This window comes from Rhinatrema bivittatum, chromosome 7, assembly GCF_901001135.1.
Source record: "Rhinatrema bivittatum chromosome 7, aRhiBiv1.1, whole genome shotgun sequence".
In the NCBI taxonomy this organism is placed as follows: domain Eukaryota; kingdom Metazoa; phylum Chordata; class Amphibia; order Gymnophiona; family Rhinatrematidae; genus Rhinatrema; species Rhinatrema bivittatum.
Window position 1 is genome coordinate 83,266,109 of NC_042621.1, and position 26,396 is coordinate 83,292,504.

At 41.1% G+C, this 26,396-nt stretch overlaps 1 protein-coding gene across 1 annotated transcript in view; it reads left to right on the forward strand.

Moving 5' to 3' along the window:
- The window catches only part of SLC6A2 (solute carrier family 6 member 2), a 415,085-nt gene that overhangs the window by 211,357 nt on the left and 177,332 nt on the right, over positions 1-26,396 (forward strand). The window contains exons 10-11 of the mRNA XM_029608577.1: positions 7,666-7,790; positions 15,518-15,630. Of these exons, the coding sequence (XP_029464437.1) occupies positions 7,666-7,790; positions 15,518-15,630 (238 nt within the window). The remainder of the gene's footprint in view (positions 1-7,665; positions 7,791-15,517; positions 15,631-26,396) is intronic.

The following is a 26,396-nucleotide window of genomic DNA, read 5'->3' on the forward strand; positions in this document are numbered from 1 at the left end:
GGGCATCGGTGACTATCTGTTTAATTAAAGCAGTCAAGTCGGTAATTGGAGTTGATACTTGCTGCGATGTCGATGGTATCGATTCCGGAACCGATGGCACCGAAGCGAATGAAATCTTTTGCTTCTTAGGGATCGGTTCCTCCAGCGGCGGAATGGATTGATGCCGTCGGTGTTTATGCTTAGAACGTGGCTCAGATACCGACCTTGTCGATGATGCGGAGGGTGTTGGAGAGGAGGCATCCCCCGAACCCTCCGGAAGTCTTTTCTTGATCAGTATCTTCTTTGTTATGCCTACCGGCGAAGATTTTGTGGAAGTTGTCGGTGAAGGCCCTGATTAAATCTGGAAAATTTGTGCCATTTTTTCTTGGCGGAGTTTTCTGCCTTTTACCGTCATTTCCTGGCATTTTGAACAGGCAGCGATGTCATGGTCTCCGCCAAGGCACCGAACGCATTCGGTATGCGGGTCCGTTATGGACATTGTTCGGTTGCAGGCCGGGCACTTTTTGAAGCCTGAAGTTTTTTCAGTCTCGACATCCGTCGATGGAAAGTAGGTATTTTCTTTAGCGAAAATATGTTATTTGTCACCGGCCGGTGACAAAGCGAATGAGACCCGTAATGGGCAAATTTGACACTAATTTTTGTCAAGTTGTGAGGAGAACCTCACAGGGCTCCTGTAACCGCGATGTAGTTAGCAGCGCGGAAAAAAGAAGACTGAAGTGAGACCCCTGTGGCAGGGAATATCATGGCATGCCGGGCATGCTCAGTAGCCCCAGGCTGCCAGTTAAAAGCTTCTAGAAACTTTGCCAGAAGTTTTCCCGCATTAGGGCTCCGTGAATGACGTCACCCATATGTGAGGACTAGCATCCTGCTTGTCCTGGGATAAAGAGAGTATTATGACATGAAAATTCAGAGATTCACAAATAATCACAAAGCACTCTTTGAAATTGTAAAAAATTTGACAAGAAACCCAACTGAGAAAGAAAACAATGATACTGACCTAAATTGTAATGATTTAGCTTTATTTTTCAAAAAGAAAATAGAAAATCTCCTTAACACATTAGATTAAAATAGTCAGCAAACAATTGCCATTCCAAAAAAAGAGACACTACCATGGTCCACTTTTAATAATACAACAACAGATGAAATTGAGAAACTGGTAAGGAAGTTAAACCCAGCAAATCATCCTATAGATTTAATCAATACACTGACTCTGAAACAATGTATAAATCAAATAGTCCCAGTTTTAACGATAATAGTTAACCATTCATTACACGAAGGGACTATGCATGAAATGTTAAAAAAAAGCCACAGTAAGACCAATACTTAAACAAGGGGACCTGGATGTCACAAATTTTAAAAATTATAGACCAATTTCAATCTTGCCATTTGTAGCGAAACTAATTGAGAAAGTTGTAAATAAACAATTAATAGAGTATCTTGAATATAATATTCTCTTCCCTACACAACATGGCTTCCGAAAAAATCATAATACTGAGTCATTATTGTTATCACTAAACAATACCGTATTGAGAGGTTTTGATTGTGGTACAAGGTACATACTAGTGCTTTTAGACCTGTCGGCAGCTTTCGATACGGTCGATCATGAATTACTGTTAACAAGACTTTCAGAAATTGGTTTAGTTGATGTAACTTTAAAATGGTTTAGGTCCTTCTTAGAAAATAGATCTTTTGCAGTTAAAATAGGGGACAATTTCTCAGACACCATTAAGTTAACGACAGGCGTTCCACAGGGCTCAGCACTTTCGGCAACATTGTTTAATATATATTTACTTCCCCTGTGTCATCTGCTAACAGGCCTGAATTTAATTTATTTTGTGTATGCTGATGATATTCAGATTTTGTTTCCTATTGAGAAGGATGTTGTTGAGACTTGTAAACTGATAAAAATGTATTTAGAAATAATTAGACAAGTGTTAACACAGTTAAAATTAATTTTAAATTTAGAGAAAACTGTTTTTATTATTTTAGATAGGAAAAAGAGATATGTTGAACCAACGTTAAGTTTAAATAATGATAATATGGTTGAAGTAGGAAATGTAACAAGAAATTTAGGTTTCTATATAGACACGGAATTTAATGGTCAAGCCCACATCACGAAGAAAGTTAGGGAAGGTTACTGTAAATTAATGATGCTGAGATGCCTTAAACCATTGCTCTCCCAAGAAAACTTTAGAACAGTGTTACAAGCACTGATATTTACAGGAGTAGACTATTTTAATGCAATGTTGCTGGGTTTGCCAAAAAGTACTTTACGGCCTCTGCAAATTCTATAAAATACTGCAGCACGTATATTGACAAACAACAGAAAGAGGGACCATATTACTCCAATTCTGAAAGAGCTACATTGGCTTCCGATCGAACAGAGAATAATTTTTAAAGTTTTATGTATTATTCAAAAGATTTTATATGGAGACATGACAGACTGGTTAAACACAGCAATAAGATTACATGTACCGCAACGCAATTTGAGATCATCGAATAAAGGCCTTCTCTCGATCCTGAACATTAGATCTGCCCACTTGTGTGAAGTCAGAAAGTGAGCACTTATCAATTGTGGGTCCTAAACACTGGAATAAAATGCCAATGGACCTGAGATTACAGCAGGATAAGAAGCAATTATAGGAAAGATCTAAAAACATGGTTATTCCGTCAAGCATTTATAGTCGAGTAAATGGCTGTGCCCCCGTGCAATTTTTGGCAGGTTTTAAATTTTTAAACTTTTAATTTTTAACTTGATCTATTCTTTTATTGTCTACCTCTTTTAAAAAATGTATAGGTAACAGTTTTTTAGTTGGTGAAAACTTTATAAACTTATGGATAGATGTGTGATTTTAGAATTTTATAAGTTTTATTGCAAATAACTATTGCTTTTTAGGGATTTACAATTATGAGAAACTGTATTTTCTTTCCTGTGTTAATTGTCGCTCAAAATGTAAACCGTAGAGATGGACTTTTTGTCTAGACAACGGTATATAAAATAGTTTAAATAAATAAATAAATATGGGTCAAGACATTAAGATGACTATAATTCACTATGCTGAAGACTGTAACGGTTTTGTCAAATGTTTGTATCTCAGATGTGACTTTGAAGGGATAAAGAAATTAATACATAAAAAAGAATACTGTGAGCAGAATTAATTAATTGCATTTAATAAAAATGTTAAGAGAAGCGTTGCAATGGACCTTTGTTCTTTTGCCTAGTAACATCAGAAGATAGAAAACCTTATCTATAAGCTATAAATTATTACTTTGTATTGCCTTCTTAATTAAAGTCAGACACAGAATAATAAGGATGAGTGATTGCCCATTTTGTTTCTTTACTGGGTCGTTGTTTCTTGGGAGCCTTAGGACAGTTTTGAAAAAAATTGTGTTCCTCCTATACATTACAAACTAAATAAAAGTGCAAGAAGTAAAACAGCAGTGATTGTCCTTTGCTTCAGCTTAAATTGCTGCACAGGGCATTGGTACTACTGGTTTAGTGATGATAGAGTCATCCTGTCCAGGAGGGATATTTTTAACTGAAAATCTTGCAAATGGAATCTCAGGTCAAAGAGAAACATTGCTTGCGTTCATATTCAGCCCAAAACTGAAACATCTGATGTGCGGTACCTTAGCTAGAAACTTATTGAAGCAGCTGTATTCAGCCAGAGAACTGAATATAGGCTCCTAAATGGACTTGAGCCCCTAAATGTAGAGGAGGTATTTTCACACGCCTCAGTTTAGGTGCTTTCTTTAGAACTAGAAACCAGCACTGGCAGGATTGCAGGGATATTATTCAGTGATGTAGCCATACTGTTGAATATAGCTGGCTAACTTAAAGATGTGTCTGACTAACTTTAGGACTGCTCTACAACCAGACCAGAGTTAGCTGGATAACTTATCCAGATAAACTAACTCCTCCCAGAAATGCCTCTGGAATGCTCCTACGATATCCGATAAGTGCCCTAAATATTCAGAAGTCAGCATTTGTTTTTATTTGATTTATATTCCACCTTTCAGCCATTTCAAAGTGCATTACATTCAGGTATTGTAGGTATTTCCCTATCCCCAGAGAGCTTACAATCTGAGGGGGTCATTTATCAAAATGTGCTAAGGCTTTTTCACATGCGTTAAGGGCTTAGCGCATGCTAAAAGCCCCGTTAACGCGTGTGATAGGCCCTTACCGCATGCGAAAATGTGTTTAATGCATGTGATAGCACCATATCGTATGGTGCGATGCAAATATGGAAAATAGGAGGAGTTAGGGGCGGGGAGTGGGCTGGGTTTGCCTGTCTGCGAAGAGCTATCGCACAGACTTAACGCCGATTTTAACAACACCTTTTTGAATTGCGTTAGGCTGTGCGATAGCTGCTGTGACCGGGCGATAAGGTTTTATCGCCTTGCGCGATGTCTCCCGCAAGGCCTATTTAGATGAATTGAAGCTCCCAGAGCATCCAACTAGCCATCAGGGACGAGAGAGAGAAAGAGAGAGACTGGCCATAATGTCATCTTCACCTAGCTTGATGTTACCCAGGTAGAGAGTCCATCAAGCTAGGTTGAGAGAACATTGCACAAATCTCATCTTGGAGTGAGTTTCCTCACTCCAAGGGTCATCAAATGTTCACAAGAGACCTGTTCTGTTTGTACGTCTAACATTGAATGTCAAAGGGGCCCCTAACCCCCTACACTGATACCTAAACCTCACCTCGAGTTACTAGGTGGGCCTACTATAGGGATACAAATACCTATCTAGGGAGATGACATTATGGCCAGTCTCAGTCTCTCTCTCTCTCTCTCTCTCTCTCTCTCTCTCTCTCTCTCTCTCTCTCTCTCTCTCTCCTATTGCAATGTCTGATAATGTTATCACAATTTGCACTAACTTAGCTCTTCGCATAGGTAATTAGCACAAATTGCAATAAAATGAATATTTGCATAAACCACACCACTTTTGCTATCGCATGAGATGCTTACCGCATTTTGATAAATCCAGGCCTGAGTTTGTACCTGAGGCAATGGAGGATAAAGTAGGGATGTGCAGAGGGACCTCATACATTACATTCGGTATTCCTATTCATGGGGGGGGGGCAGATATGTTGCATTCGGCAAGGGGGGGGCCCCCGATCCGTTCATGCATTCCATTCTTATTCATTTCCCGGCTAAAATTAAATTAACTACAACCCCCACTTGTCTGCCCCCCCCCCCCCAAGACTTACCAAAACTTCCTGGTGGTCCAGCAGGGGTCCGGGAGCCATCTACTGCACTCACGCCTTCGGCTGCCGGTATTCAAAATGGCACCGATAGCCTTTGCCCTTACTATGTCACAGGGGCTACCGGTGCCATTGGTCAGCCCCTGTGACATAGTAAGGGCAAAGGCTATCGGCGCCATTTTGAATACTGGCAGCCAATGGCCCGAGTGCAGGAGATCGCTCCCGGACCCCCGCTGGACCACCAGGGAGTTTTGGCAAGTCTTGGGGGTCAGGTGGGTGGGAGTTTTGCTTAAATTCGCTCCTTTAGACGGCCAAATAATTTGGTGAAGATTCATTGTATTCGTGGGAATCGCGATACGTTTCACTTCCCCACGAATACAATGAATATGGCCCTATACGTTGTGGATTGCCAATACGTTGCAAACGAATGCACACCCCTAGGGTAAAGTGACTTGCCCAAGGTCACAAGGAGAGGCAGTGGGAACTGAACCCTGGCTTCCCTGCTTCATAGCCCATCGATCTAACCACTAGTAAGTTATCCAGCTAAATGCCTCTGAATATTAACCTCTGAGTGCCTACATTTGTGCCTTTGCCTTGTCCCCACCCCTGATTAGGTCCCTAAATATATGTGCTGATCCCACGAAAATTGTTTAATTCAAGCGTCTAGGCACCTACTCTTAAAGTTAGGTGCCTAGAGCTTTTGAATACTGAGCTCATTGGAACTAGTTACTGACTTAACATTTCTTTGACTTTTAAGATCAGGAAGTGGAAACTGAGTAATCAGGGAAACTCTTAGGATAAAAACCTAAATCATTGTATTATATAAAATCATTATATGTTTGCCTTAGTTTACCTAACTTTAGAGCCTCATTCAGAAAGCCATGTAAGGCAAAAATGCTCATATTATCTGAGCTGCAGCACCGCATGTATTTTAAATGAGCTCATTAGCAAAGGCTAAAACGGGCAAAAGCTGGTCAGCACCATTTTGAAAGATAGCATCGACCAGCCTAGATCCTAGGGGGCGCTTTGGGTCATCGCTGTACCATCGATAAACATTTTTCAAGTAAGGGGTGGTCCAGGGAATGACTAGGGTAGGGTCAGAGGGCCACTACATCACCGGGGGAGATTGGTTTGTATAAGGGGGCATGGGGGATTGGGCAGTCCACTGGACCACCAGGACCATGTTTTGTCAACAGGCAGAGTCTGGGGGTTAGAGTGGGGGAAGGGATCCGGGCCTCTGGAGGCTGGATTTTTCAATGAAGAGGAGGGATTGGGGGTGTGGCTTCTGCCTTGGGTTCAAAATATATTTGTTTATTTATTTATTTATTTTACAACTCTGGGCTACTTGCAAGGGCAGTGGTGGTGGGGGAGACAGAGGTCTAAACAGATCCACAGGTGCTTTTACAACTTGTAGGGGGGTGATCTGGGGGGTTGAGCAGCCTCTTTAAGAGATGGCAGCCCCCACAGTCCCATCGCATATTATGTAGGGCGTTTTCACTGCCATGTTACTTTTTCCCATGGTAAAATGGCATGGGCCATGGTATTTTCCCCCATGGTCATATACTGCAGTTTTGTGACTCTCGCAATATTTTCTCCTTATCTGAAAAATGCCTCAGCTTAGTGAATGACCCCCCTTAATTAGGTAAAATAATTATAAAGAAAGAGATGCTGCCCCAGCAAGGACCCCAGCACAGGGATGAGTTAGACGCCACTGATAATGGAGCACTTGGGATAGTTGCCCCGGCAGCACCTGTGCATAGATGTGATTGTGTAACTTATTGATGCCTGTTCCATTGTCCTGTTGCAGCAGGTGTCTGAGTCTCTGAGGGAATTGGTGGGGGTTCTGTGAGGGCTGGCGCTAGGTCTCTTGCCTGCCTAGAGCCATAGAGTAGAAAGCGGGTAAATTCTGGCCTAGCACCCTTGTACAAGACCTTGTGAGCCATGGCCATCGCTCAGCATGGGGCCTGTGACTGGAACCATGAGAGAGAGAAGACTCATTGTACAAATAGTCCTGGTATTAGCGATGTGGGCAAGATCTGTTGCAGGACCCTCATAATATGAGGGTAGGTGCGGTTGGTAGAGCTCAGCACCTGTTCTTAATAAAGCTGTGACCACATATTTTCCAAATCTAACATGGGTCCCTTGTCATTTGTATTCATGGTTGGGACAGTTTGTGTTAGGTTGCCAGCTGGAAAGCTGGGTGGACCAAGTCTTGCGTGCTTGCCTTCTTCTCCCATGCATAAGCTTTTATGCTGAAAATTGATTGCCTAGATCATTAACCATGACCCTGCTGTCTCTTTCAGTAACAACTCGTGCAGCTGTTATTAACCAGCTTTTCTAATAAGTTGGTATTGACCTGTATACCAATATGCAGCTTTAATAATATAATGGAATTCTGAAATAATGTTTTAAATGGATTGTTTTTTGTTTAATTTTTTTCTTGTCTGGTTCACTTTAGGGATGCTTTGCTTACAAGCACCATCAACTGTGTAACAAGTTTTATCTCAGGATTTGCAATTTTCTCAGTTTTGGGATACATGGCCTACAAGCACAATGTTAACATTGAAGATGTAGCCACAGAAGGTAGGAAAGTTATTTCATGATCTAGAAAGAAAAGTATTTTAAAATATATAATTATTGCATCTTTTATGTTTTTTTTTAATTAGATTGCATAAAAACACTGATATGCACTATGTAATGATCCACAGTAAATTCTGTTTGCTTTGATCATAAATGTGTTCATTATGGACATAGTGGTTCCTGTTTTTTTTATTCTAATCTTCTGGACAAAGACAATTGTAAGCTCTTACGGCACCAGTAATAATAGTTATTGCAAAAATCCATACAATTTGACTTCAGAGACTGAAAGGTTTCTAGTTTCTTGACTGAATATCACATTCCCCATTTGCACTGTTATACAACACAATAGAAAACTGATGAACATTTACACCCTAGCAGTGGCTACACACTAAATTTGTTTATAAAGCACCTTGGAGATCTTTTATGGATGAAGGGCATATAAAAGTCCAAAGAGTAATTTCTAATAAAAAAAAAATTCAAACATGACCTTAAAACGTGGTTATTTCAAAATTCATATAACCTAACCTAACCTTTTCTTAAATTAGTACTTGTTCCTTCATGGGCAAATTCATTATCATCCTAACTAAAAATCTCTTTACCACTTTACTCTCTACCTCAGCCCAAATAAAAATTTCCAAAAGCTCTTCTATCAACCTTGTGTTAAAAGTAATACCTCATTCCCGCTACCTCATCCCTGAATATCTCACCTCCCCTGACCACCCTACTCAATGTATGTGTCTCTTGCTAAAATGTATGATATATATGAACACATCATGTGCTAAAATGTATGACATATGAACATCTCATGTGAGTGCAATCGGCTACCTATTTTATTTTTGGCATGGTGTAAACTGTTGTGATCTTCTCTTGGAACGAAGGTGTATAAAATGGCTAAATAAAAAAAATAATAATATATGGGCCATTGCTAACACACAGGTATCAGTCAGTCTTGTCTTATCCAGCTGTTTAGGGGAATCGGTTTCAATTCTATAATCTATTAGCATGAGAGCCAATAGACTGTGGGTGTGATTCATCCAAATTCTGAATATTTTTGTCAGAAAGTTATTCATCAGCTGCAGTGAATTACAAAAAGTTGCATAGTATGTTAAAAAAAAAAAAAAAGTATTGCTCACGGATCCAATATAAATCAGTTATATGGGTGGCATTTTCACATGGGGAGAGAGAGAGAGCACCTAGCTATCAGGCCCTTCTAGTAGTTAGGTAGGTATTTATACCTCTATAGGAGGCCCACCTTAGTAACTCGAGGTGAGGTTTAGGTAGTAGGATAGGGGTTAGGGGTTCTCAACCTGGGTAACATCAAGCTAGGCTGAGAGAACATTGTACAAATCTCATCTTTGTGTGAGTTTCCTCACTCTAAGGTACATCATGTCTTCACAAGAGTGCACTGTTGTTTGTATGTCTCACTCTGCATGTCAAAGTGGCCCCTAACCCCTACACTACTACCTAAACCTCACCTCGAGTTACTAGGTGGGCCTCCTGTAGAGGTATAAATACCTAACTACTAGAAGGGTCTTATAGCTGCTTCTCTCTCTCTCTCTCACACACACACACACACGAGCACTTTGCAGCATTATTGTGGTATTACCGCAAAGTGCAAAAAGTTAACACAATTTGTGGTAATACCTATGAAAAGCACTAAGATAACACACATTGCGATAAATAGGCTAGTACCATAAAACATGCACTTTTTTGTATCGTATGCGATATTTACTGCTTTTTGATAAATCTAGGCCTAAAATAACAGAAAAATGTATAAAATCCCTTTTTATTAGACTTAATACATTTTTTGACAAGCTTTTGAGAGCTAATACCTTTTTACTCAGGTCAGAATAGAATGAGCAAAAGCTGAAATTACCAGGAAATATAAGTGAAGCATAAATGGTATTTCAAGATAGGACAAAGGGAAAGGTGTAGGTGGGGAAGGGGGAGTTAGATATATGTTCAGAAGGTGATAAGCAATACAATTTTATCACTCATAATGTGAAAAGAAACAAGGTCGTTGCTGCGGCCTTTTTTGTCAACTTCAAAATGTTTGATCATTTTAACTTCAAAAGTCTTGCATTGCTGGATTGTTTAACATTTATTTTAACTGGTGTGATCATAAGGCCATTGATGCAGTATTTGGGTTCCAAAAAGAGCCCCTTCACAAGGTGGTGCTGGAGATAGTATTTAATCATGATATCCACAAAGGAGAGAACACATTTTTTTTTATTTTATATTTATTAATTATAACATTTATAACAAAATGATATAATCATGCATACAGATATTTCATATATAACATAACATAACCACTAGAACAACGAAAAATAAAGAACACATCTGATCTAGCCCACATCTAGGGGAGAAAGAGAAAGGAAAGACTTGAGTGCGTTGTCATTTTATCATTACATCCAACTCCTATATCCTACCTAAGAGTTATGAGTTTTATCCCTTATGAAACACTGAAGTTGTGAAGGATCAAAGAAAATAAATGTATTTGTTTCATAAGTAATTTGACACTTACACGGAAATTTTAAAAAATATGTAGCACCCATATCCAAGACTGCTTGCTTTAAGGACAAAAATTGTTTCCGCTTTGCTTGTGTGGCCCAAGATACATCAGGAAAAACCTGAACTTTTTGACCACAAAAATCAAAGGTTTTATTTTGAAAATATTTACTAAAAAAATAAATCCTTATCTTTTTTTTAACAAAAAGGTAACCAGCAAGGTAGCTCGAGATGCTATGTTATCCAATGAATCCTCTAGGAAAGTTGACACTCTAGGACTCCCTAATGTGTCAACACCTCCTTCAACAACTTGAGATGTTTTCCTTTGGGGTAAATAATACATTTTAGAAATACCTGGAATATTCTGATTTTCATAAGAGAGAATTTCAGTTACATACGTCTTAAAAAAGTTCATAATCTGACATCAATCTTGATATTGGAAAGTTTAATATTCGTAGATTGAGATCTCATCTCATTTTCTATTAATTCCATTCTAGTATGTAACACCAAGTTATCTTTTATGAAGGATAACACATTTTTAATATAGCACTGAAAAATGCTACTGTTTCATATCCCTCTTTCAAAGAAGTCAATTTTAAAACCTGCATGTGGTTCCCAGCTTGCACACATGGACATGATTTTATAACATGCATGCCAGATTTTAATATCTGCGTATGATTTTATAACATGCATGCCAGATTTTCTTCTTCTTCTTGTTGCTGCTGCCATCGTTGGGGAGGGCCTGCGCGATCGGCGCTGAGCCCCGTCGGGGGAAGGTCAGTCTCTCACTCTCCCCACCCAAGCAGGCTCGACGCTGATAGCCGGGCCTAGCCGGTTTAAAGGAAAAAGAAAAAAAATACCAAAACCGCGCCGAGACCGGCCTAACCCCGCCCACACGCCAGCTCCACCAATTAACTACTCGCCTGGCTGGGGTTTAAATCTTCTGCTCTCCTAGGCACCGCGCGCCGAGCGTCGTGCGCCGAAGGAGCGCGACAAAGGGGCTGGCCCCTTTGTGCGCCCCTTCGTGCAGCCCCGAAAGAAGCCCCAGTACTGAGCCCTTCAGCTCACAGTCCTTATCTACATCGCTATAGTCCTCCTCAGCATTATCACCTTCCTTCAACCTCTCACTACTTCGGCCTCTCTAACATTGCGGCCTTCCGTTACATCCTAGCTGTCGGAAACACCTTGAATGATACACAGCCACGCCGACCAGTTTGTGATCATTTATTGCCTCCCGCCATTCTGCGGATCACATTCGTCTTGAAGCCAGTAGTCTAAAGAAGCTCCATAATCAAACCAAAAGAAGTTTCACCACGAATCTACTTCAAACAACTAGGTAAGAGCCCTAAAATATTACAGGGCTCTCAAGCATCTAATAGACCCCTCCATTCACGCGCTTTCACGCCTCACCTCTCTCCTCCCATCTTATTTTATTTTTTGTTCTCAACAAATATGAGACTCAATACAATTCCTATTATATATAAAAGCAGGAGATACATACAAAACAAACAAGCCGCTCCACTGGACCTACAAACTAGACAAAAAAGGCTTTTACCAATCATGATCTCTCCGCTAAACCAACTCCTTGGTCTTACTCTATTCTCAGTTGCTCTTTTGAATGCTCAATCCCTTTCAAAAAAAACTCACCTACTATGCGACTATCTCGAGGAAGAAAAACCAGATCTATGTGCCATCACTGAATCTTGGCTAAAACCTGAAGATACAGCCCTGATCAATCAACTTCCTCTCCAAACATTCGACATCTTTTCCATCCCTAGACCTAAAAAAAGAGGAGGTGGACTGTTTTTAGCTTCAAAAAAAATTCTTGGATTATCCCTTCTTACAACTAACTCCTCTCCTAATCTTTGCCGTCTTCAGGTCAGGGTGGGTTTAGGGGTTTTTTTGGTGTGCCGGTTTTCCCCACCCTCCCCCTTCCCCCAATTTACGATTTTTCACGATAAATTGGGGGAATTTCTATTGTATCGCGACTCTTAACGATTTTTGACGATTTAAAATATATCTGACAATTGTTTTAAATCGTCAAAAAATGATTCATATCCCTAGTGAATATCACCACATATCAGTGTAAGTTAGCTGGATAAGTAGCTTCTCCCCATTCTCCCTGCCCTACCCACCACTTAGCCAGCTAACTACTTAGTCAGATATTTAATTATCTGGCTAAGTGGCAGTCACTGAATAGTGGCAGATATTCAGACATTGCCACTTAGCTGGATAGATCCCTACTTAATCCGGCTAAGTGGCACTGAATATAGACCTTGAAATTGCTAATCTGCAAGTAGTAATCTGTAACATTTCATTTAAAACAGCCACAATTCCTGGATTGGAAGGTGACCAATATGATGCCGATATTTTAAAAGTGTTCTGGGGTGATCCAGGAAACTGTAGACTGGTGAACCCGACATTTGTACAGGGGAATATGGTAGAATTCATTCTTTAAACAAAATCACTGCCCATGAGATAGATATGGTTTAATGGGGAAGCGTCAATTTGTTTTTAGCATGGAGAAGTCTTGTCTTACCAATCTTTTAGTATTTTTTGAAAGTGTAAATAAACATGTAGATTAAAGTGAACTAGCTAATATAGTGTATTTGGATTTTCAGCTGCGGTTCTGTATTGTTACTACACTGGGAAAGGACCTTGGTGTCCTTGTACAAAATATGCTGAAATCCTGTGATCAGTGTCTGGCGGTGGTCAAAAAAGCAAAGAGAATGCTAGGAACGATCCAAAAAGGAAAGAAGAATAAAACAAAAAATATCATATTGCCTCTGTATTGAGCCATGGTGTGACCGCACCTTGAGCATAGGATGCAATTCCGGTTGCTCATCTCTAGAAAGACATAACAGAACTAGAAAAGGTGTAGAGGAGGGAGACAGAATTGATAAAGGGAATGGAGCATCTCTTCTATGACGAGAGCCTATTCAGTCTAAGGCTCTTCAGCTGAGAGGGAATATGATAGAAGTTTATAAAATCATGAGTGGGGGTGGAACAGATAACACTCCTCCATGAAACTAACAACCAGCAGATTCAAAACAGATTTTAGAAGGTACTTTTCTACTCAGTGCACTATCAAGCTAAGGAAGGAATCTATTGCCAGAAGATGTGATCAAGTTGAGTAGCATAACAGAGGTTTTGACAAGTTACTGAAGGAAAATTCCATAACCATTATTAACCAGGTAAAGAAAGCCATTGCTATCCCTGGGAGTATCAGGAATTAGATCTACATTATGGGATCTTCCAGGTACTTGCGACCTGAATAGGCCACTGTTGGAAAAGGATGCTGGGCTCGATGGACATTGGTCTGACCCAATATGGCAAATCTTATGTTTTTAAGCAGAAAGATTGGTTTTACAGTTATTGCATTAGAAACTGAAACAGTTACTTTTCTTCCTTCCATCTTTTCAAATCAATTCAGGTACCAACTTGTATTCCATTCTCTCCAGGGCTGGCTGCATGTATGATTCAAATGTATAACATCTGGAAATGCATTTTGTTGGGATGAAATATAACATTAAAAAACTGTTATTATTATCCATTTATTGTAAAACATGCTGGTTTAGGGCCTAATAATTATTTACTTTGTTGAATATTAAGGTGATAAGTTTAAGGTTTTTAATATTGCCAGAATTCCCAAAGATTGAGGATCAGGATACAACATTCCTCTCCCAATACTTTCTATTACTTTACTGGCTTTAACCAATACTAATTTTTAGGGAAATGCATTTGTTCGAAACAAGATAGACAATATTAATGACATTCTCTATGTCTTTTCTTTTCAATTTTTAAACTAAATGATAGGGCAAAAACACCATTTTTTTTTCCATTTTCTATCATGTTTTGTGTGCACTAAAAGGTAGATTTTGAAAGTGATAGGCTCGTGAAAAGCGGGAGATGAACACACATACATTGGTGATTCGCAGGTGTCCGATTTTATAAACCTGCCACATACACACAAACGTACCACTGCACAATTATCTTGCATGAAGAAAAACAGGGGTGGAAAGGGATCAGGATCTGTGGGACTGAGTGATCTGTGTGTATGTAGTGAAGCGAATGTGGCGAGCGTCCAGTTCAGTTCTGCTATTGATTAAAGGTATTTACAGCCACATATCAAATGCTTGAGGGATCTGGTTAAACTGGGGGGAGTGCAGGCTAAAGAACCGGGGGGGACGGGACTTGATGACCTAAGGATTGATTGGGAAAACTGGTGGCAAACTGGTTAAACTGGTCATTTTCTTCATACACGCATATTATAAAATGTCCTCACTGGTGCGTATAAATGCAGACAATTCCTTGCTGTTTGTGTAAATTCTTAAAATTAGGAGCATACATACGTACCCTTATCCTATTTTACAATGTGTGCATACTTGCATTTAGGATATAAAATTTCACCATATGTGGCCATGCGCCCATATACCTATAAAATTGCCATCTATTTGTAAACAGTGCACACCATTACACATGGCGCGCACAGGTACTCCCAACAAACATCTTGACTTGCAGGCATCTCCTGAGACCCCCTCTCTCTCCCCATATGACAGGGGCTACTGGTACCATTCAGTAGCCCCTGTCATATGCTAGGACAAAGGGCTGGTCAGCACCATTTTGGAAGTCACTCTGGGCCCTCACTAGACCACCAAAGATCATTTGATGAGTCCAGGGAGGGTTGGGAGAGGGCTGGAATTGGAGGGGGGAGGGCTGGTTCCCAAGGGTGGGCTATGTTTTAACAAAGGTAAGAGATTGGAGTAGAGACAAGTTCTGTGACCTTTTTTTTAAAGCAAATGCTACATTTTCTGGGGAAATGGTCATCTCTAGGGGCAGTGGAGGGTGGGACAGGGGATCTCCAGAGACCCCCCGGTGTCTTATTCAGGTTTTTCTTCATTTCATTTGGGGAATTTATCACTTTTTTCTTCAATTGTTTTCCTTTTCCAGTTTTTTTTCTTAGGTCTTGGGAAACGGCATGCACTATTTGCAAATAGCACACATTATTTCCTGAAACAATTTTATTTTTTTAAAGGATACAAAACTAAAAAAAAAAAAAAAAAAAAAAAAAGAAAAATTTCCCAAATGAAATGACAGAAAAAATGAAATGAAATATTTTGCTCTGCACACCTGTATTATTTTTTGAATGTCTAACATTAAAGGAAGATCCTTTCTTTGAAATAAGATTTTAAATGTATTTATTTGTTTTTGTCTTGTAGGAGCTGGATTAGTTTTTATCATTTATCCTGAAGCCATTTCAACTCTTTCGGGATCGACATTTTGGGCTGTGGTATTCTTCATAATGCTGTTGACTTTGGGCATTGACAGTGCTGTGCGTAAATCATATGCAGTATTATATTTATTTATTCATTTAAATTATAATCTAACTTTCATGCACTTCAAAATATATTACATTCAAGTACTGTAGGTATCAATTGTTAATAATGCTAAAGGGATAAGTATTACAATAATATTCAAATTGAATTATAATAGCTTTTTATCTTAAACAAAAATTCTCCTGTATAATTAATTGTAGATTTTGGTGAAATTTTATTTTTCCATAAAAATAATAAAACTGTATTGCCAAATCTCAAACAGAGGAAGCTAATAACACCAACCTGTGTGAAATTCTTAACTATGCCAAAAAATATGCCCAGCAGTGAATTTCCAGTAGCAGAAACCTACCAGTTATTCCTAATTCTGGGAATGCACAGTCTCCTTTTTTTTTCTTTTCATTTTGTTGTTTGTTTTATTCCTTTAAAATGAAATAAATAAAGCAAAGGAAATATAAAGAAAGGAAAAACAAACAAAAAATTCCCAGTAGAGAAACCCCCGAAATGTTCCTGTAACTCCCCTCTGATGACCTCCACCTCCAAATACACTTTCCCTTGGAAAATTATCCTAGCAAAACCACCCAGATGCACTTACATCTGCTAATTTGTGACCAGGATTTTTCCAAGAAAATGTATGCACATACTTTTCAAAATGAAAAACTATGCACAATGGGTAGATTGTCAAACATATGTGTGCGCGTCCATTTGTGCGCCGATTTTAGAGCGTGCGCTTCGGCGCGTGCATGTCATAAAATCAGGGGGCCGCATGCACGTGGCACGAGCAAGGTGGGGGCTCAACTTGTGCAATTTCCATGCGGTGACGCAATCGGGCCTTCCCCAGTTCCCTCCCAGTCTGCTCCAATTAAGGAGCGGACTGGGAGGAAACTTCCCTACCCCCTAGCCTGACCTCTTCTCCTCTCCTACCCACACCCCCTAAGGCTAACCTACCTTGCCAGAATTTCTTTCTCTTAGGGGCGGATTTTAAGAGCCCTGCTCGCCTAAATCCGCCCAAATCCAGGCGGATTTAGGCGAGCAGGGCCCTGCGCGCCGGTGCGCCTATGTTCAATAGGCCTACCGGCGCGCGCAGACCCCGGGACTCGCGTAAGTCCCGGGGTTTGGCGAGGAGGGCGTGTCGGGGGTGGGCCCGAGCCGCGCAGTGTTTAGGGGGCGTGTCGGCAGTGTTTTGGGGGCGGGCCCGGGGGCGTGGTTACGGTCCGGGGCGGTCCGGGGGCATGGCCGCGCCCTCCGGACCTGCCCCCAGGTCGCGTCCCGGCGCGCTGGCGGCCCGCAGGCGCGCGGGGATTTACGCCTCCCAGAGGGAGGCGTAAATCCCCGCCTAAGGTAAGGAGGGGGTTTAGACAGGGCCGGGCGGGTGGGTTAGGTAGAGGAAGGGAGGGGAAGGTGAGCGGAGGGCATTAGAGGATTCCCTCCGAGGCCGCTCCGATTTCGGAGCGGCCTCGGAGGGAACGGGGGTAGGCTGCGCGGCTCGGCGCGCGCCGGCTATACAGAATCGATAGCCTTGCGCGCGCCGATCCAGGATTTTAGCGGCTACGCGCGTATCTACTAAAATCCCGCGTACTTTTGCTTGCGCCTGATGCGCCAGCAAAAGTACGCCTATTCGCACGGTCTGAAAATCTACCCCTTATTGCTTGCCGCTCCTCGGGAGCAGAAGTAATTTACAGGTGCTGGCCGGTTGCTGGCGCGTGCTGCCCTGGGACAGCGGCTGATGGCAGCTAGCCTCACCCCGCCCCCCTGGCCCACCCCTTTCTCAGGGCCCAGCCACATGCATAAGTGGCGATTTTTACACACATGGCCAATTTAAAATTCAGTTGTATGTGCAAACACCTCCTCAGCTCCACCTCTGGGAACACCTTTTCTCACTGCAGCTAAACCTACATGCATTTAAGACTCGTATGCATAGATTTACTTGCATATTGTGCAGGCAATTTTATGACAACATTTTTGTGGGAAAACCACAATTTTACCCATGGAAATGCTTTTGAAAATTACTCTCTTAAAGACCTAAACAAATACAGCTGAATTTTAAATCCTCTGCGCGCATTAAAAATGGGGGTTATACGCGTGGCTGGGCCTTGCGCGCATATTCAAAGGGGCCCAGCCACGCACGTAAGCCTCGTTACTCACCGAAGTGCCAGCCCCAGATAAAGGGGCAGTCCGGGGGGGGGGCCTGTCTAGCTGCCATTTGCCGCTGTGCTGGGCCGGTGAGTTCAAGTTACTACTGCCCCGGAGGAGCAAAAACTTCAAAAACAAAAAGGTAAGGTAGGGTAGATTTAATGGGTGGGGAGGAGAGGGGAAGAGAAAGGAAGATTAGGCAGGGAGTTAGGGAAGTTCCCTCCCAGTCCACTCCTTATTTGGGGAAGAGCCGATTGTGTCACCGTGCAGACTTGCACAAGTGCACTCCCTCTTGCGTGCGCTGTATGCACGTGCGCACGCGGCTTATAAAATCAGCACGTTCCTTTAAAAATCTACCCCATAATCTTGAAAAGAGTAGGGAGAAAGGATATGATAAAAACATTGATATATCTTAAAGATATAAATTGTATAGAAGAGATCCGCAGTTTTCAGAGGAAAGTTATTTCCCCGAACAAGGAGTCCTGGCATGTCCCTTATAAACCGTGCATGTGTGTGTGTGTCTGTGCATACAGGTCCTGAAAGAAAGGAAAATATAATAGTGTTTCAGAGAACACTGTCCACAGATTTGTACAGTACATTCGACATGAGAAATGTTTTCTGCACACAACCCACAAACGTTTAGAGAGAACATTGGGTCATGTATGAGGTAACAAGAAGTAACATAAGGAAATATTTCCTCATGGGTAGGCTGGTCTATCCATGAAAGTGCCTTCCAATGTTGGTTGTGAGGCGAAAACAATTTTAGAATTCAAGAAAACATGGGACAAGCACAGATGATCCTTAGAAGTGGAGAAGTGATATCAAAGAAACCGTAGAATTTATCATTCCAGTATAAATATAGCTGAATGATGAGCCATAGCTAGAAAAGGGGCAGGGGGAAATAGAATGCTCCTGCCCACATCACGATGCTGTGTTTTTGCCCACCGAGGTTGCGGCACGGCACACACTATTGTCCCCATATCGCCACCGTAAAAGGTGTAGTTATTTCCGGCACTACTGCCAGCAATAATGTGTTAAACATTATCGCCCACAGTGGTACCAGAAAAAGTTTTCCCTAACCCCACCCAAACTCTACTTAAACCCCTCCTCTTTCCCTCATTTAAATTTTATCATCATGATGCAGTTATCATCACGTGTGTTAGGGTGTTATCACATGCAATAAGACCCTAACACATGCGATAATGGCCCATTGCATTTTGAAAAATGACCCCCAATGTGTGGTATTATATAATTACTTCAACTATGCAATTCCTACTTTCAAAAGAACGTAAGATTGCCATACTGAGTCAGACCAAAGGTCCATCAAGCCCAGTGGCCAGAGGATATCAAAGAGTTGATAGATTCCATGCTGCTTATCCCAGGGATAATCAGTGGATTTCTACAAATTCTACCTTGATAATGGTTTATGGGCTATTCCTCCAGGAACTTGTCCAAAACTTTTCAAAACAGTTTTTACCACATCCTCTGGCAAAGAATTCCAGAGCTAATTATGCATTGAGTAAAAAAATATTTTCACTTATTAGTTTTAAATGTACAATTTAATAACATCATTGTGTGTACCCTAGGTTTTGTACTTTCTGAAAGAGTAAACAACCGATTCACATTTAATTGTTTTACTCCACAGATTATTTATGTTTTATATCTCCTCTCAGCCATCTCTTATCCAAGCAGAAGAGTTCTAATCTCTTTAGCCTCTTCTCATAGGGGAGCTGTTCCATCCCCTTTATCATTTTGGTCGCCCTTCTCTGTTTCTTTTCTAATGTATCTTTTTTGAGATATGGTGACTAGAACTACACAAAATACACAAGTTAAGGTCGCACCAAGGAGCGATACGGAGGCATTATGATATTCTCTGTTTTATTCTTCATTCCTTTCTTAATAATCCCCAGCATTCTGTTTGTGTATGATATATGAACACAAGATGAGGATGCACCATGGAGTGATACAGAGACATTATGATATTCTCTGTTTTATTCTCCATTCCTTTCCTCATAATCCCTAGCATTCTTTTTGCTTTCTTGGCTGCTGCTGCTGCACACTAGAGATGTGCATTCGTTTTTTCCGAATTGGAAAATTTCAACGAAATTGTCCAAAAAACGATCGGGGTTTTCCCATTTTTTCATTAGAGCGCACTAACAAAAAGTAACAAAAAACAAAATCTAACAGTTTTTGTTAGTGCGCACTAACGGGAGTTAGTGCGAGTTAATGGGAGTGCGCGCTAACAGGGAGTTAGCACGCACTAACTAAAAAAACAAAAGATTTTTCGCGAAAAAAATCCCGAACCGCAAAAAAAAAAAATGACATTTTCAGTGGTGGCCGAAAAACGAAGAATGACATGAACACAAAAAACAATTCACAACTCTACTGCACACTGGGCAGATGATTTCAATGTATTATCAACAATGACGCCCAGATCCTTTTCCTGAATGGAGACCCCTAATATGGAACCTTGCATTGGATTACTGTTCCCTAAAGCCCAGATTTTAAAAGGCCCGCGAGCGTAAAAATCGGAGTTTATGCCCGTGGCTGGGCTTTGCACGTGCTGCACGCATTTTAAAACAGGCCCGGCCACGCGCATAAACCCCAGTATGTGCACAAGTACCAGGCCTCTCCAAAGCAGCGGGGTCAGGACAAGGTGGGCCAGGACAGTGCCTTTCTACGCTCTCCTGAGGAAGCCCGAGCTGGCAGCTGGCCGGTGCATGCATATTACTTCTGCTCCAGAGGATAAGTAAGTAATAAAACAAAAAAAAGCATGTTGATAGGAAGGGTTTAGGGGACGGGGAGGAGAGGGGAAGAGGGAGGAAATTTAGTTAGGGGGGGTAGGGAACTGGGGGAAGCCCAATTGTGTCAAAGCGTGTATTAAAAATGAGCCTTCCCTGCGCGCACCACCCACACATACGCACAAAGATTTTAAAATCTGGTGCGCATGTGCATGTGGCCATCAGATTTTATAACCTGTGTGCACCAGCATGTGCAAGTTATAAAATCGACACAGCCATGTACGCTCCTTGTAAAATCCACCCCTAAGTGCATCACTTGTCCACATTAAATTTCATTTGTTTTTTGCATGCCCAGTTTCCCCAGTTTTGCAAGGTTCTCTTGCAATTTCTCACAATCCTCTTCTGTGAATAATTTTGTCTTCAGCAGATTTGATCACCTCACTCATTGTTCCCATTTCCAGATCATTTATAAATCTTAAAAAGCAATGATCCATCCCTGAGGCACACCACTATTCACCTTTCTCGAGTGAGAAAACTTACCATTTAGCTCTGTTCTCTGTTGTCTAACTTTTAACCAGTTCCCAAGCCACAATAGGACACTGCCTCCATCCCATGACTTTTTAATTTTCTAATAAGTCTCTCATGAGGGAATTTGTCAAATGTTTTCTGGAAATCCAGATACACTATTGACTCACCTTTATCCACATGTTTATTTACTCCCTCAGAAAACTGTAGCAGATTAGTGAGGCAAGACTTCCCTTTACTAATTCCATGTTTGCTTTATTCTATTAAACTATGCCTATCTATATGTGCAGTAATATTGTTCTTTATGGTCGTTTCTACCATTTTGCTTGGCACTGATCTCAAACTCCCTGGCCTGTTGTTTCCTGGATCACTCCTGTATCCCTTTTTAATAATTGGCATTTCATTGACAACCCTCCAGTCTTCAGGTACCATAGATGATTTTAATGATAGTTTACAAATTACCAAAAACAGTTTCAAAATTTCATTTTTCAGTTCTTTCAGCACTTTGGGATGATACCATCTCTTCCAGATGATTTGCTACTCTTTAGTTTATCAATTTGCCCTAACACACCTTCCAGGTTCATTGAGATTTGTTTCAGTTCATCTGACTCATCACCTTTAAATATTGCTTCTGCTATAGCTGTTACGGAACGTGGATTCTTGGGCCAAGGGGAAGTTAGTTCCACCTGTGGAGAATTTGATGCACATGCTCCTGCTTGTGTTCCTGATATCCAGGCGTTCCTGATATCCACCGTTGGCAGGCGAGGCTATTGGGAAGCCTGAGACCCAGTTGACACTTCACCACTATCAGCCCATGTTCCCCTCAGGTTGAGCCCTTGGGTACTGGGGCCAGCTGGACTTATGTGGGGCCTCAGGAGACAGAGTCCAAGCACAGAGGTAGCTCTTGCAGGCAGGAAGGCGTAGAAGTCAAGAGCTGGCAAGACAAAGCAGATGACGTGGCTGGATGTTGGGTACAGGCTGAGGTCTGGCAGGCAGCGAATCTCGGTAGTCAGGAACAAGCAGAGGTCAAGCCGGACAGGAGCAGGAATACAGGAATAGGATATCAGGAACACAAGCAGGAGCCGAGCTAACACTATAGCCAAGGAGAGGGCTTGCAGGAAGGCCTTGGTTTAAATAGTCCCTGGTCAAGAGGCAGGAGCTTTAGCACCTCCCATAGTGAATCACTTAAAAAAAAGTCAGATGCCACGCACGCTTAGGAGCATGGGGAACTCCCGCGGGACTGGACGGGACACCAGCGCATCTAGGCCGAGAGGGTGCGACAGCGTCGGAGGCCTGGCGAAGGCCATGTGCAGGAGGAGCGCATGGCCGGGAAGGAGCAACAGCGCGGGGGTCCTGGCAGGCGCCTGGAGCAGGGGGAGCACAGTGACCACGGCGCCCTGCGGCCACAAGACTTCCAGAGCTAGCAAGCGGCGGGCAGCCGCAGTGGTAGGTGGAGGGAGCAGGCTATCTACCTTACATCTTCCTCAGTGAAGACCAAAGCAAAGAATTCATTTGGTCTCTTTTTGCTGTGGCCTTGTCATCCCTAAGTGCCCCTTTTACCCCTTGATTATCTAATGGTCCAACTGACTCTCGCAGGTTTTTTACTTTGAATGTATCTGAGTACATTTTTATCATGCTTCCACGGCAAGCTTATTTTCAAATTCTCTCTTTGCCTTCCTTATCAATACTTTGCATCTAACTTCCCAGTGCTTATACTGTTTCCTGTTTTCTTCATTCGGATCCCTATTCCAGTTCTCACACCTCACTTTTAAACCATGCTGGTAGTCAATTAGCCTTCCTTCTGCCTTTTCTAATGTATGGAATACATCTGGTCTGGGCTTCTAAGATGGTATTTTTAAACAAAGTCCATGCTTAACTTTTGCAGCTGCTCCTTTCATTTTTTTTTCCTAACCATTTTCCTCATTTTATCATAGTCATCCTTTTGAAAGTTAAATGATGTCACAGTAGATTTCTTTACTGTCCTCCCTCCAGTTATTAAGTAAAATATAATGATGTTGTGATCACTTTTGCAAGTGGCTCCAACACTGTTATCTTTCGCACCAAATCTTGTGCTCCACTAAGGATTAAGTCTAAACTAGTTTCTACTTTTGTTGGTTCTTGTACCAGCTTCTCATTTATTTCATCTAGGAACCTAACCTTTCTAGCATATCCAGGCAATTCTAGGGTCATAGAAGTCACCTATTATGACTGTGCTCCTCATTTTGTTAGCTTCCCTAATTTCCTTTAGCATTTCATTATCTGGTTGTTCATTCTGACCACTGATATTTTGTTCCATTTTTCACCTGGAATTTGTATCCATAACATTTCAGCATTGCATTTTCTTTCCTGCAGAACTTTTATCCATTTGAATCAATGGCTTGTTTAATATATAATGGCACCCCTCTGCCAATTTGATCCATCCTATCATTTGGATATAATTTGAACCCTGGAATCAGTGTATCCCTTTGGTACCATTTTCCTTCCCCAGGTCTCTGAGATGCTAGTGATATCTATATTTTCATTCGGCTCTATACACTCTAACTCTCCCATCTTATTTTTTAGACTTCTAGCCTTCATATACGGACATTTCAAAGTATGTGTAAAGCTTATTCAAATTCTCCTCAACAAGCAAACAAGTTTAACAAGTTAGACAGATCCCAGTTTAATTATTCAGTGGTGGCATCAAATTTAAAAGATGATTTAAAAACTTATGGTCATGATTTTATACAGAAATGTATTAGTAGAACAAATTGATTCTGTACCTTTAAAACAAAGTGAGTAAAGGTGTTCTACACTCGTATGCCTTCTGTCAAAAGGTGAAGTGATGACGTTCTCATGATTACAGAATTTGGACCTTTTTTTACTTTGTGGTTTGTTTTTTTTTGCTTCTGTAGCTATAATCTGATCAAATGAATGATTATTATTGGACCTTTCTATGATTATTAATAGCCAGTCTGATGTCTGTCTGCATAGGTGACCTAAATTCTGAAATTGTTTCAGGTTAAAAAGACAAGGTCAGTATAATAGAAATGTGGTGAAGGAATGAGCCATCAGGTTTGAATTAGTTCCCGTCTGTCTAAGAGAGCTTGTCTCAGGTAATGGAAGCCCTTCTTTTTGTGATAAAATATTAATATTGAACTTCACCCATGAGGAAATTGCTGGTGTGAGCAGGACTTCGATTTAGATAAAAATTGGGATCTATCTAACTTGCTAAACTATTTTGCTTGCTGAGGAGCGTTTGATTAAGCTTTACAATATCTTATTTTTGTTTGGGAATGTGTTGAAAGGAGTTTGACAGTGCTTTGAAATATACTTTGTACTGTTTCTGAGCTTGCTTGCTTGCTTGTGGTGTGAATTATAGTTCTTTCTGTTTGGAAGTGTGATAGAGCTGTTTCCTTGATTGCTTCCCCTTCCTACCCCTCTGTCTCAAATCTATGCATAGATTAATAATAAAATAAAAATGTATAGAATAGGAACCAACTCGTGCTATGGGCAAAGACGAGCAAAATAAACTTTCACTCAAACTGGCTATATAAAAAACTTTCTACTAGGGAGCTGGGGAAGAACTGTGCATAATAAGAGCCTCACACAAATAAGTACAAAATGAACCCTACATTAAAAAAAATGGTAGATCCCTTATAGATCATATGTAACTAAATTAGGAAGAATTACTAGTCATCGTTTGTAGAAAACACTGCTTTGCACAAGAAAGGAGAATATAAGCATGTGATTTAGGTCAAATTTTGTTATTTCTAAACAGAAGGGGAAGACTGGTAGCATTTTAATTTTAATTGTTTCTAGTCGTTCATATTTACTTTTATATCCTAAACAAAATATATACAATGGAAGACAAACTAAAATACACATCTCCTAGATCCAGAGATAGGCAATTCTGGTCTTCAAGCACCAAAAACAGGTTTGCTTTTCAGGATATCCCCAATGAATATTTATGAGATATATTTCCATGCATGACCTCCATTGTATGCCCATCTATCTTATGCATATTCATGGTAGAGATCCTGAAAAGCAGACCTGTTTTTGGCACTCAAACTCTGGAGTTGCCTAACCCTGTCATAAATATGTAAACACGTATTCTAGTCTGAAAAGATAAGCACTCCATATTTCAAAGTAACAACTGAGCAAGCAAACAGGAATACAACAGGGATTCTGTGTGCAGCCAGCTCACCGGTGGCCAACTAGTGTTGCAAACCTTAAATTGTGAAATTCTGAACACTTGGACTCACAGAATAACATTTTCACCTTTGTCCTTCTACACGACTATTTATTTAAAATTGTTATTACTTGCTTTATTACTAGAAAAATGTGCACCAAGTGAGGTGCAACCATATAACATTCCATTAGAATAGTCAGGAAAACTACAATTACTTAACAACTGCCTCCCATACCATTAAGAAAACACGTATTTGATTTGAAGTATCACAAGTACTTGTCATTTATCAGGTCACACAAACTTTCTAATAGCTCATGGAATCCATTACTGTTGCTTATCTCTTGAGCCAGTGATCAGTCTCATAGTGACAGACAAAAGCCCAAACTGGTCTACCAGTCTGCCCAGTTAAGATTCCTCTGCTTTGGGTAGATGAACATACATATTCCCAGGGGTGGTTCTATAATGAGGCAGAGTGAGGTGGCGGCCTCAGGTGGCAGAATTTTGGAGTGGCAAAAAGTGACCCTCCAAAACACCTCTGCTGCAGCCGCTGCCTCACCCTGCCTCCAAAGTCAGGGATAAACCAAACCCCTGCCCAATCCACTCAGTGGCAACACATATCCCTAACCCCGAGCAGTAGTAGTCATGTTTATCCCGACTCCTGCTGCCCGAGGTTAGGGACATCAACAAAACATGGAGACAATTTCTTGATGTTTCCAGTTTTGTAATAAAGAATAACAAATTCTGCTTCTGTCTGTTTTAACATTTTATGAAGATATGAAAGAAACGGTCGACCTGGGTCTTCTATGTCAAAAATCTCTTTCACAATTGAGCACCTCTGTGAATTCAGTAAGGAAGTGTTTGATGATGAAATATACTATAAGTACTTGTGCATCTAGCAGCTGAGCCCGTGGAAACATTACAGAATAATTCATACACAGCGCTGCTTCTCAGACTCTCTTTTCAGGGCACCCCTTCATGAATATTCATGAGAAGCCTTTGCATATGTCACGCGCCATCTAAGAGGCCACTTACAAGCCTCTTCTGTGAAATTTGCAGGCCCACCTGGGGGCAACAGGTGCTGTCGATCCTGAGGTCTGGGAGGTGCTCCATAGACAGCAGGAGAACAGATCACTAGGAGTGATCGGGCCTGCCAGGGATGGAGCCGAAGTTTGGGGAGGAAGGGAGAGGCAGCTGC